A 13,740-nucleotide genomic window follows, 5' to 3' on the forward strand; every position below is an offset into this window, starting at 1 on the left:
GCTACATAGATAACAATCAGAGCAGTCTAAAAGAATAAACAGCAAGCAGTTGTTTAAACAGCTGTTAGCATTAGCTGGCTTGTTAAAGCAGCTGGTTACAGACAGCTTTGAGAAATTCATGTTTGTTGTTGTGGCTCAGGAACCTGGCAAAATGAAAAACACCCAACCTTGAGTCGGGCAGGATTGGGAGGTGTGGAGTGGGGTGAGAGGTTCTTCCTTTCAACTGCTCAACAAACCGTCTTCTGTTTTATTTTCTTCTCCACTGTTCCAATGAAATCAATCATTGTTGATGTATTATGGGTGTTTTGTTTCAAGAAACGTGTTCCATGATGATGAAATGTTGGCAACTGTTGCAGCTGAGTTTCAAGTGAATTGCATGATGCTTTACATTATGCAACTCAGGTGCAGTTTAGTTTCATGTGGGATTCAGGCAACTAAAGCTGCTTAAAAGCTGTACAGTGTAAAGCCAGCTTTGGATGCTGCCTCTGAATTTATCAATTGCCCATGGACTGCTAACAGATATTTATTGAATAACTTAACTTGAAACATCATTTCTCATTTGAGATGAATGTTCTTTGCAAATGGCCCAACATAGACAAAATAAACACAACAAACTAAACTTTCAATCATTCAATATTAGTTATTTTGCTAACACGTTAAACTCTTAACAGGTTATCAGTAACACAACATATTGGTGGAGTAGCAGTAGTGAAGCATCTCATTACACTGAAGTAAATATCGTGAAGATGTACTGTTGATACATTACTTACATTAAGTAGATAAAGCATATATATTTACTTCCATTAAACAAAACCTAAACCTAACCCTGGCCCTAATCCTAACCTTAACCTCAACCAAAAACCTAATCCTTACCCTGGCCCTAATCCTAACCTTAACCTCAACCCGAAACCTAATCCTAACCCTGGCCCTAGTCCTAAACTTAAACTCAACCCAAAACCTAATCCTAACCCTGGCCTAATCCTAACCTTAACCTCAACCCAAAACCTAATCCTAACCTTAACCTTAACCTCAACCCAAAACCTAAGCCTAACCCTGGCCCTAATCCTAATCCTAACCTTAACCTTAACCTCAACCTCAAGCCAAAACCTAATCCTAAACCTGGCCCTAATCCTAACCTTAACCTTAACCTCAACCCAAAACCTAAGCCTAACCCTGGCCCTAATCCTAACCTTAAACTCAACCCAAAACCTAATCCTAACCCTGGCCCTAATTCTAACCTTAACCTTAACCTCAACCCAAAACCTAATCCTAACCGTGGGCCTAATCCTAACCTTAACCTTAACCTCCACCCAAAACCTAATCCTAACCCTGGGCCTAATCCTAACCTTAACCGTAACCTCCACCCAAAACCTAAGCCTAACCCTGGCCCTAATCCTAACCTTAACCTTAACCTCCACCCAAAACCTAATCCTAACCCCAGCCCTAATCCTAACCTTAACCTCCACCCAAAACCTAATCCTAACCCTGGGCCTAATCCTAACTTTAACCTTAACCTCCACCCAAAACCTAATCCTAACCCTGGGCCTAATCTTAACCTTAACCTTAACCTAACCCTAACCTCCACCCAAAACCTAATCCTAACCCTGGGCCTAATCCTAACTTTAACCTTAACCTCCACCCAAAACCTAATCGTAACCCTGGGCCTAATCTTAACCTTAACCTCCACCCAAAACCTAATCCTAACCCTGGGTGTAATCTTAACCTTAACCTCCACCCAAAACCTAATCCTAACCCTGGGTGTAATCTTAACCTTAACCTCCACCCAAAACCTAATCGTAACCCTGGGCCTAATCTTAACCTTAACCTCCACCCAAAACCTAATCCTAACCCCAGCCCTAATCCTAACCTTAACCTTAACCTCCACCCAAAACCTAATCCTAACCCTGGGCATAATCCTAACTTTAACCTTAACCTCCACCCAAAACCTAATCCTAACCCTGGGCGTAATCTTAACCTTAACCTCCACCCAAAACCTAATCCTAACCCTGGGCCTAATCCTAACCTTAACCTTAACCTCAACCCAAAACCTAAGCCTAACCCTGGCCCTAATCCTAACCTTAACCTTAAACTCAACCCAAAACCTAATCCTAACCCTGGCCCTAATTCTAACCTTAACCTCAACCCAAAACCTAATCCTAACCGTGGGCCTAATCCTAACCTTAACCTCCACCCAAAACCTAATCCTAACCCTGGCCCTAATCCTAACCTTAACTTTAACCTCCACCCAAAACCTAATCCTAACCCTGGGCCTAATCCTTAAGCTTAACCTTAACCTCCACCCAAAACCTAATCGTAACCCTGGGTGTAATCTTAACCTTAACCTTAACCTCCACCCAAAACCTAATCGTAACCCTGGGCCTAATCCTAACTTTAACCTTAACCTCCACCTAAAACCTCATCGTAACCCTGGGCCTAATCTTAACCTTAACCTCCACCCAAAACCTAATCCTAACCCCAGCCCTAATCTTAACCTTAACCTTAACCTAACCTTAACCTCCACCCAAAACCTAATCCTAGCCCTGGGCGTAATCTTAACCTTAACCTCCACCCAAAACCTAATCCTAACCCTGGGTGTAATCTTAACCTTAACCTTAACCTCCACCCAAAACCTAATCCTAACCCTGGGTGTAATCTTAACCTTAACCTCCACCCAAAACCTAATCGTAACCCTGGGCCTAATCTTAACCTTAACCTCCACCCAAAACCTAATCCTAACCCCAGCCCTAATCCTAACCTTAACCTTAACCTCCACCCAAAACCTAATCCTAACCCTGGGCCTAATCCTAACATTAACCTTAACCTCCACCCAAAACCTAATCCTAACCCTGGGCGTAATCTTAAACTTAACCTTAACCTCCACCCAAAACCTAATCCTAACCCTCATGTTTTTGCCGTGTTACTGACAGTGTGTAGAGTGCTTGTTTAATTTAAAAAGGACTCACAAAATAATGTGTCACCATATTTTTTTACACTTCAAGCAGATGAATTTTCATAGCACATAAACTTTCAATCGATATCACATTTGTGTTGACAAGTAGAAGAGAGATTGCATTCTGATTTAAATCTGATGAAGGCTTATTGTTGTGCTGTCTAAAAACATCCCTTTCATTTCTATGGTTTTGCTGTGGCCAAAGAAGGTCAGAAATGCAGAATAAAAAGAGTCGAGCACAGAATCAAACCTGTCCATTCAGATGTGATAGAAAGTACTGTGATGTAAACATGTGGTGTTTTTTCGCCTGGACTGCTGCCTTTGCAGAGTGGAGAGGAAGGCAGCTCAGTCTGTACTGAGGCGACTGTCTGCACTGCAACAGGCAAGCTTAACTTTCATACGTTGCCCTCATTCCGCGTCTATCGTGTTGTCACGCAGTTTTGCCGCAGTGAATATGAAGTAATCTGCCACATTAGCTACGCAGTTGTACAGAGTCGGAGCTTCACTTCTGAAACAAATATTTGTGTTTAGGCTACTTTGACAAAATTAGGAGCTACACCCCTTTTTTGATATCACCCATCCACAGTCTCCCTACTCTCTCCCTCTCTCTCTCTCTGCCGCTCGTCCTCTCTCTCTCTCTGCCGCTCCGCTCCTTCTCTCTCTCTCTCTCTCTCTCTCTCTCTCTCTGCCGCTCCGCTCCTTCTCTCTCTCTCTCTCTCTCTCTCTCTCTCTGCCGCTCCGCTCCTTCTCTCTCTCTCTCTGCCGCTCCGCTCCTTCTCTCTCTCTCTCTCTCTCTCTCTTCCTCCCTCACACACGCAGATAAGCGCATAACCTAAGCTGACATACCCACTTCAGCACTCCCACATTCGTTAAGTGAAACGAGGAGCCGCGCGCGCCGAGCCAGCGTCTGCTTCCTCTCCCGCTCTCTCTTTCCTCTCCTCATCGCCAGGACTGCTAACCCCTCCATTACTCTCTTCTCGGGTCAGAATGACCAGGCATGACTGGACACACCTTTGCCCTGCTGTCCAGCGCGCAATGGACAGCAATGACGATGGAAAAGACCCCAACAGCCGCGCGTTCCTGAGCACATGCTCTCGGGAGGATTTCATTCCTGAACGCACGCGCATGGACGGGAATCACTCCTAACACATTCGATTGGAAAGCATCCCTGAACGCGCGGTTTAGGCAGAAAATCATCCCTGTACACCCGTTTCAGGAGGAAATCAGTCCAGGAGACCAGCTTTGACGAGGAAATCATTCCAGAAGACCAGCTTTGACGAGGAAATCAGTCCAGAAGACCAGCTTTTTGGAACATGATCATTCCAGAGCACCAGTATTGAGGAGGAAATCATTCCAGAACACCGTTTTTTTTAGAAAGACATCATTACAGAGCACCAGCTTTGAGGAGGAAACTCTTCCAGAACACCACTTTTTTTGGAACGACATCATTCCAGATCACCGATTTTGCGGAGGAAATCATTCCAGAACGCTAGTTTTTGGAACGAGATCATTCCATTTGACCAGTTTTTGAACAGAGATCATTCCTGAACACCGGTTTTGGGGAGGAAATCTTTCCTGAGCACTCGTTTATAGGAGGGGATCGTCGCTGGACAGGCTGCTAATTGGCCACAGTGACCACTGGGATTAACCCTTATGCTTGAGCGGACTGCGCGATGGCGGAGCCCGCGCTGGCGGAGCCGAACGGCACGAGCGCGCCGCGCGCCGCCCCTCACTCGCGCTGCGCCTCCGCGCTCATCATCCTGGCCGTGGCGCTCATCATCCTCGTGACCGTGGTGGGCAACGCGCTCGTGGTGGCCGCCGTGCTGACGAGCCGCGCTCTGCGCGCGCCCCAGCACCTCTTTCTCGTGTCGCTGGCGTCCGCCGACATCCTGGTGGCCACGCTGGTGATCCCGTTCTCGCTGGCCAACGAGGTGATGGGCTACTGGTACTTCGGCAGCACGTGGTGCGCGCTCTACCTGGCGCTGGACGTGCTGTTCTGCACGGCGTCCATCGCGCACCTGTGCGCCATCAGCCTGGACCGCTACTGGGCCGTGACGGAGGCGGCGCGCTACAACGCCAGGCGCACTCCGCGCCGCGTCAAGGCCATGATCGCCACCGCGTGGCTCGTGTCCGCGCTCGTCTCCTTCCCGCCGCTCGTGCTTACGGAGCACGACGAGCAGGTGTGCTCGCTCAACAACGACACGTGGTACATCCTGTCCTCGTGCGCTGTCTCTTTCTTCGGCCCGGGCATCATCATGGTGGCCGTGTATTGCAGGATCTATCGCGTGGCCAAGCAGCGCGCGGCCGCCGTGTTCGCGGCCAAGAGCAGCGCTCCGCGCGCCATCTCGCGCTCCGAGACGTGGTTCCCGCGCAGGAGCGCGAACGGCAACGGCAACGGAAGCGGCGGCGAGACCACCTGCGACCGGCGCCGCGGAGAGCTCGACGACATCGACCTGGAGGAGAGCTGCGTGTCGGACAGCGCGCGCGGAGGAGGCGCAGGCACGCGGACCGAGCGCGTGCCCTGGGCGTGCAGCCGCGCGGCAGGCGCGGCGCTGGAGGAGGTCAGCGCGCGCAGACCGGCGCTGTCCAAGAGCAGAGCGGCGCAGATGCGCGAGAAGCGCTTCACCTTCGTGCTCGCCGTGGTGATGGGCGTGTTCGTGCTCTGCTGGTTCCCCTTCTTCTTCACCTACAGCCTGCACGCCATATGCAGGGAGAGCTGCACCATCCCGGACACGCTCTTCAACCTGTTCTTCTGGATCGGCTACTGCAACAGCTCGGTCAACCCCATCATCTACACCATCTTCAACAGGGACTTCAGAAAAGCCTTCAAAAAGATCATGTGCCACAGCAGCTCGGCGAGCAGCTGAGGGTGGGGGTGGGGCGCTTTTCCAGCCGAGGCCAGTGGAGTGTGATGCGCACATGCAGGGGTTTGTGTTTACCTGCTGAGAGAGAGAGAGAGAGAGAGAGAGTCTAAATACTGTAATGTGTTTGTGATTCTTTCTCCAAAATATTCTCTGTTTACATGCCTGGAAATGTATTAAATACCCAGATTTCAGCACCACGGAATACTGAGTGCAGGGTACTGAATACTGAGTACCACACACTGAATAGCTACTGAATATTGAGTCATGAATACTGAATAGTGGGTCACAAATACTTAAGTTTTAGTACACTTTATTTGAAGACTACCTACCTAGAGACTTCATAACACATGCATAAGTACTGAATAACATCTACAAAGCCAAACCTGAATGTTTATGAAAAACTTACACTAGCAAACACAAGATGATATGATGTTTTATGAAGAAAAGGACATTGTAGTCTAGTCTGCAGCGGCAAAAGACAGAATCACTTGCTTTTAAATGTACTTAAAGCTACACTGTGTAAGTTTTGGAGACCTCTCTGGTGGAAATATGTAATTGTACACAACTTCTGGAAAAATATTTTAGACAAATTGATGGACAGAACTTTATTAAGCCTAAAGGTAAGTTGCAGTGTTACAGCGGGAACACATATAATTGCACATAAACGTACATATTGTCACTGTCCAATGAAAAACAAGTATCTCCAAAATATTAACTTTACAGGAGAATGTAAAGGACAGCTGGTTTGTTGAAGTGATGTTGAAAACTAAAAATCAGATATCTGCTTTTCATTGGACAGCGACGATATATTAAGCATAAACAGACATAAATTAGGCAGAAATTATAAAAGAATAGACAGAAGTATCTGTATTTACATAGCATATAGGACAGATTTGTTGTATTTACATGAGAGCAGGTATTGCACTAAGTGGTATGAGGTAGTTTACAACACAATGAGTGTAAACATAACTAGGCGTAGCAACAGTGTTGACAATCTAAAGTGCACGCCATCATTACAGTAGCAGGTTATGATATATTGCGCAGTGTGTATAATCAAAAGATGTTATAGTGCTGTGATTCAGCACAGTTCAGACAGCAGAGGATCAGTACCATCTCCGCAGAAAGGAAAGATGATACTGACCTGAGTACTGTTTCACAGACGCCATGCTATAGCATCTTTTTTCCTGACTCAACCATGCTACTTCTCTCATTAATAACAAAAAAAAAAACCTTTAAGTATTAAAAGTGAAAGTTTTTTTTAGTCATCCAGGGTAGAAATATATAACACTGATATCTGGTGTTCTTAACAAGCCCTCTTCCTTTGCTTCAGAATGATAATTAATAAACATTTTAGAAATGGAACAAATGTCTGTTGCTTCAGGTTAAGGGCGCTTATGGTAATACAAAGTTATAAACATTAAAAAAACATCTTATGTCATCTTGTAATTGATGGCGTAAGCTGCTAATATGTACTTAACTATTCCCTTATAAACACATTATTCAATGCTTATGCATGTGTTATAAAATCCCTATATATTTTGACTACTAAATGTTGAATTGTGAATACTGAGCACAAAATATTGAATACTGAATATTAAGTATTTAATCCTTAAAACTGTATACTTAATACTGAGAACTAAATACTGAATACTTAATACTAAGTACTGAATAATGAATATTGAGTATGGAATGCTGAATATTAAGTAGCTATTGAATTCTGAGTACTGAATACTCAGAACTGAATATTTAATGAATGCTGAACACTGAATATTGAGGACTGTATAGTGAATACTAAATTCAGCACTGAATACTGAGTAAATAATACTAAATACACAATACTAAGTACCAAATGCTGAATACAGTATGCAATATTCAATACTGAATACTAAATACTGAATACTAAGTACTGAGTAAAATAAAAATATGAAACATTGAGTACTGAAATGTGAATAGACTACTGAAGTACTGACTACTGAATATTAACCACTGAATACTGCATCAGTAAGAAACACGAGTCAAATGTATGTGATGGGGGGACTGATGGGTGCTCTGCTCAACTGAACGCCTTTCTGGTGATTACAGTGTATTATTCATGCCATATGTTTAAATGGACATGGGTCAAAAGAAATCTAGATCAAACATGTGTAGACTTTGTACCATAATTAGTTTTCCAGCACATCTATCACCTTTTTAAAGCAACAATTAGGGATTTCAAAAACAAGAAAACTGCAGCACTGTCTTTTCTGAAATGCTTTTGAGAAGGAAGAGACTGGAGAACACACTGTCCTCCAAAATGTAACTGATAAAACTCTAAATGCAGAAGCCGACCATCAGTATCACAGCCAGGCTCATTTAAATGCACTGAATTGTTTGTTTACACCAGTATTGTGAGTAAAAATACAGACTCGATAGCTCAATTTCTTTTCGCACAATAGGCTAGAATCAGTTCAGTTTGGCAAATGAGCATCTAAAATTTCTAATTTTAGAGAATGACTGAGAACGTAAAGTATTATATTTGTTTGGAAACAAAAAACAGCTGACTACAAATCCCTTTTTGTGGCTTTAATGGATTATGCAGAACATTGCAAGTATAACACATTAGATTTAAACTCAAGATGGCAAGACTTGGGAGAGTCCATGAGAGGAATATTTTTAATTCATGATCTTGAGCTGTATTATCTTGCCTAGTACTCATTAAATATTTCCCCATTCACCTTTATAAATCAGTGAAATAGCACTTTTCTGTGTGTGTCCTGGGCACTTTTTGTGTTCCACAGTAATGAAAAGAACAGATAGCCTCCTTCCCCTGCAAAGGTCTACATGCAAAACTCTGAAATATTATTGATGTTAACCCCTCACTCCCCAGGCTGATTGTTCAGTTATTCATCTTATGGCTTATTATTCAGCAGATTCTTTCAATTATTCTCTAACCTCTAAAAAGCTAACATGAATGTGTCGTTTAGAAAAATGTGTAGAAGTCAGAGTTTACCCTTCATTCATTTAATTTCCAGTCAGAAAAGCCATTGAGAAATTTCATTGAAATTTCTGAGGTGTCTACATTTAAAATAGTTCACCTCCATAAGGCAGGGCAAAGTCAAATGACAAAAGTGTTTCTTAAACTGGAGTTCAGGAAATGACTAAAGCATGTAGAGAAAATATGACTCCTAATAACTGTGCAAGACCTGGTAGACCACCACAAGTGCCACCCTCAGACAAAGCCTTCGTCTTTGATAGAGATATTTCAGATCTGAAAATGGTGTTTCTGTACATCCTTCCACTGTGAGAAGACAGCTCAATGCCATGAGTCTGAAAGGATGTGTAGCTGTCCAGAAGCTGTTAGTGAGAAAAGGAAATAGGTAAAACAGAAGAAACATTGCTGTAGATCACTCCTGGAAGCATTTGGATCATAAGAAGCAAAAAATGCAACCAACTTCTATGACTGAACTTTGTTTGTCATAAAAATCACTGTTGAAAAATCACTCCAGATTTCTTTGAAGAACTGAAAGCAAGTCTCCCAAAAAGAATGGAAGCTGTAATAAAGACATAAGGTGAGCAAACTTAATACGGACATATATTTGATATTAGATTCAGTTGTAAAGGCTTCTGTGTACATTTCTGTTAAACATTTGTTTTCCGCTTTTTGTCCTGACGCTAAAAATGAACAACTTGCACTTAATGGCCATTTTGGCTGGAAATGAAATAAATGAAGGGGAGTCTTTTGCTCGATACTTTAGCTATGAGAGTAAGGAATTGAAGTTGGGAACTTTCCACAGTGTACGGGGTAAATATCAGAGCACAGCTCGTAAAAGATGACCCGTCCAATGATGTCGCTGTCCATGGTCTTGCTAAAAATAACATATCCTCTTACCTTGCTTGCATTGCTGCTAATCATTTACCATGATAAAAACATGTATTTGCCATATGTGGAAAAAAGGTTCAGCATTAAAAAGACTTCAACTCATTCATGTCCAGCCAATAAATTTAGCAAGATGAGGACAGAGGCTGCAGAACTTGTTCAAATTCCAACCATTTTTGTTCTACTACATCTAATTTTCATACCTGTACTCACAATCAAATCTGGATTTCTATTTGGTTAAATGTCTGAAGTCACAAGTAACTAAAAGTCTAGATTTAATATGATGGTTTGAGTGATCTCAAAACATGTAGATCAAAGTAAATTTTGAGTTCCTAATATGGACATTAATGGGTTAAGTATCTGTAGTATTTAGTTGTCATGTGTATTAATGCATTTGATTTATGAACAATGGCCCATATATCATCATCACCAGAGTAGTTTGACTCTTTAGGTGTAAGTATTCGATGCCTTCATGCAAGACTGACAAATAAAATAAGGGCTCTGCAATGAAGCTGATTTAGGGTGATATGTGTAACGTAACTTTACTCTCTTAACAAAGGTGCCACCAAGGATTCTTTGAGCAATTCCATAGAGGACATATGATTGGTTTCCCAAAGAACATTGAGCCTTATTCACTAACTGCTCTTAAGAAGAAAGTTATTCTTAAAACCCAGTTACGCAGTTTTTATGAAGATTCTGACACCAGTGTTTTCTTTTTTGGGATTTGTTCTTAGGTAAGAGCAGAATCTACACACATTCAAAAGCACAAAGGTGCCAAGAATTCAATACTTGAGAAGTCATGAATCAGATGTAGACTTTTTCTAGGGACCTTTCTCAAGAACATATTTAAGAATAAACTTAGGAAGACATTTGTGAATGAAGCCCAGTGCTTTTTAAAAGGGATTTGTGAGTGTGAAGAACATTTTAAAGCTTAACCCCCTTAAAATCCCAGGCTTTCATCATACTAAGGATTATTATTCAATGACTGACTGAGCGTTTGTTATAGTGTTATAGGAGCGTGTAATAAAAGTTTGAGCCCTGGCCATTTAAGGATATTCTAATTTAAAGATTGCAAAATTGATGTATCTTGATTATGTATCTTGTGGATTTGCCCATCACTAGTTGGCAAATGCAGAAGGAAGCCCATTGCTCAATGGTACTGCTAAGAAGTACAACATCTACTTATAAGCCTATAGATCAGTGGCTATGTTAGCAATCCAGATTTCTTCATCACTTTGGGGGGGATTCCCAATGTTACATATGTGGCATATTTGTGTAATGCATGCTGGGTATTGTAGTGAGAGAACACTGATGGACATAAAATTGTGAATTCTATCAAACTGATGAGGCCAGGGGATATAATACTGCATCACAGAGTACTGCATACTATTATAACATGATACACTCTAGTTTTAGGTCAAAATGCTCCTTTAAGGATTTTCCTAGACCCTTTACATTTTGTGAAGCTTTAATTTTGAGGTTCTTCACACTTTCACATTTCATTTCCAAAAAATGTCTTGAACTCCCAGGCTTATCACACACTAAGGTTTATTATAGAGTAACTACAGGGACTTCAATGCAAACTGGTTGAGCTATTCTTAGGTTATAGAAGTGTGTAATACAAATTTTAAAGGGTTAAATGACCAACCACTGAAGGTTTTTTAAGAAACCAAAAGTGGTTCTTACATTGCATCGTACAAAGAACCCGTTTGGCACCTTTCATTTTAAGAGTGCATATGTGATGTGACTGAATGTGAATTCTGCACCAACTTATCAGTTAACAAATGCAGAACAGTGTGAACTGAGTTGTACACCTTACATATGCTATGAACAGAATCCTGACACTTTTTGAATTTTTTCCTATTTTTCCTTTGAAAACGAGACCTTAAATGGAGCCCCAGTGTTTCAAACTCATCATAAAAGCTTCTTTTCATGATCGCTACCCAGTCTTACCATGAAACATGTATCACAAGGGCTGTCAAAAACTAGGGTCCAATTTAAAAGTGACTGCTTTTCTTGGCAAGGATGAAAAATGGGTACACACAAAACCTTTTAGTAGAAAGAAAGCAAAGTGGGCACTCTCGCCTTGAGCCGAGGACCAGCCCATTTCAGCTGCACAGCCATTCCCTGAGGGGCTGAAGTCAATGAAATGATTTCATATCCCAGCTCATGCTTGCAATTCCTGAACTAAATTTGTTTCTGTGGAGACAATTCCTTTTTGCTCAATTAATCTTCGAATATTATATCGGTGGAAGGAAAAAAATGATCCAAATGTGATATGTAAAACAGCTAATGAATCAGTTAGCCCACATGAAATCTCTGCCATACGTCCTGCTTATTTATTTAAGGAATAGCACTGCCCCCATAAGATGTGACAGCCATGGAATAAAGTAAATAGCAAACACAAACCCACCCTCCTCTGTGAAAACCTATTCAGTGAAAGCTCCATCTCGGAAATCGGCTTTGGAGACCGGCTGCATCGCCTCCACCCGGCTCAGACTCACTTCAAAGGGAATGAGACAGGAGGGATTCAGAGATAGAGTCTACGTGAAATCTCATCCCACATGTGCTGCGTATGCTGCATTATGGGTGTGTGTTTATCTGCATGAAAATGGTTCCTCTGTAACAATATGTGCAACAATATTTTACACAATGAACAGCTGAAATCTCTCACTGCTGATAGGAAACTTCACAGTGAGCCTTTAGTCATTAGAAGTTAAGAGGTATTCCGTTTTTGCCATCATATTCAATTGTCATTGTGTAATTACATAGTTACACAATGAATTTCAATTTACATTCGATTTACGTTCTGCATTAACAGAAAGGGGTCTGCTCTTGTGACTTGTCATCACCAGCAGTAACTATGACTTCTATGGTAGGCTGAACATGATGAAACTGAACTAGCTGCTTGCTGTGTCCATACACCTTGACAGATACATGAAGCAGTTCAGAAGCAATGCACCATTAGTTAGCCTAATTTTTTTGAGGTGTGATCTACATTTTTTGCAGCAAATTTGTCATCTTCATATAATTTTGCCAGCTGTTATTGCTGATATTTTTAAAATGAGAATAACACCTTGCCTCTCTATTTTTGTAAATTTACTTTACAGATTTTAAAATACCAGCTTTCCTTTCACATGTCAGGATTTCAACTGGACCAATGAGAATTCTCAGAAATGACTTACAAAATCAATTACTAATTACAAAACAAATTTTAAAAATCTTGCTTCTTTAACTTTCATTTAACTTTCTTAACTTTTCATAAGTAACTTTTCTAAAAAGTTAGTAACGTTATTTACATGTCCTGTAAAGTTATCACCCCTAAGACTCATCCTGTTCTAGAGGCTCAAGCTCATTGCTCAAGTATGTCATTTGATGTGATCATGTAATCATTTTGATCAGCTGTTTTAGGAAACTTATTTCACAAAGTTGAGGTGCTTGCAATGGTTGCACGTAGGTTTCTAGTAAGGTGCTGGATATTTTACATTATGCAACTCGTGCAGTTTAGTTTCATGTAGGTTTCAAGCAACTAAAGTTGTGTGATATTTTCACTGTGTAACGCCAGCCTAAGTGTTAACCCTTAAAATTCCAAATTTATTTTTAAAAGCAAAACAGTGCAAACTGAGTTCTTCATAAGTTTGAAAAGTTTGGACCTGCCAGGGGTACTGGCCTTCTTCAGTCCTTCAGTTCTCAACTCATCTGGTTTGCATTGTTTTCCAAGTAGTGATTGAATTGAGGGTAGCCTACTGAACAAATCCTCCCCGAAAATAGAGGAAAGTTTGTCCTTGGGGCCTAGCTTTGAACGCTGCTGTCTCCGGCACTCCCCATTACGACACCAACCCGGGGTTTAATAAAAGTTTCAGATGGCAGTAATTGCAATTGGTAGTAGCCCTGGCCACAACAACAAAGACAGAGTAAATTTAGCACTGGGAACTCTATGGGACTCAGAGAGAAGCAGCTGGTTCACATGCAGAGCATGAGCAAGTGTTGGGAACAGGGGGAATGGATCAGATGAGAGCATGTATGCCCTGCATTTTCCTGTGAGAGATGGAACGAGGTCAGACAGGGGG

At 41.9% G+C, this 13,740-nt stretch overlaps 1 protein-coding gene across 1 annotated transcript; it reads left to right on the forward strand.

Moving 5' to 3' along the window:
* Positions 1 to 3,692: 3,692 nt before the first annotated feature.
* On the forward strand, positions 3,693 to 10,181 carry adra2db (adrenergic, alpha-2D-, receptor b). Its single transcript, XM_037545659.1, has one exon. The coding sequence runs from the start codon at positions 4,624 to 4,626 to the stop codon at positions 5,815 to 5,817; it is 1,194 nt and encodes a 397-aa protein (XP_037401556.1). The 5' UTR covers positions 3,693 to 4,623; the 3' UTR covers positions 5,818 to 10,181.
* The last annotated feature ends 3,559 nt before the right edge of the window (positions 10,182 to 13,740 follow it).

The sequence above is a fragment of the Pygocentrus nattereri genome, chromosome 16, assembly GCF_015220715.1.
Source record: "Pygocentrus nattereri isolate fPygNat1 chromosome 16, fPygNat1.pri, whole genome shotgun sequence".
In the NCBI taxonomy this organism is placed as follows: Eukaryota; Metazoa; Chordata; class Actinopteri; order Characiformes; family Serrasalmidae; genus Pygocentrus; species Pygocentrus nattereri.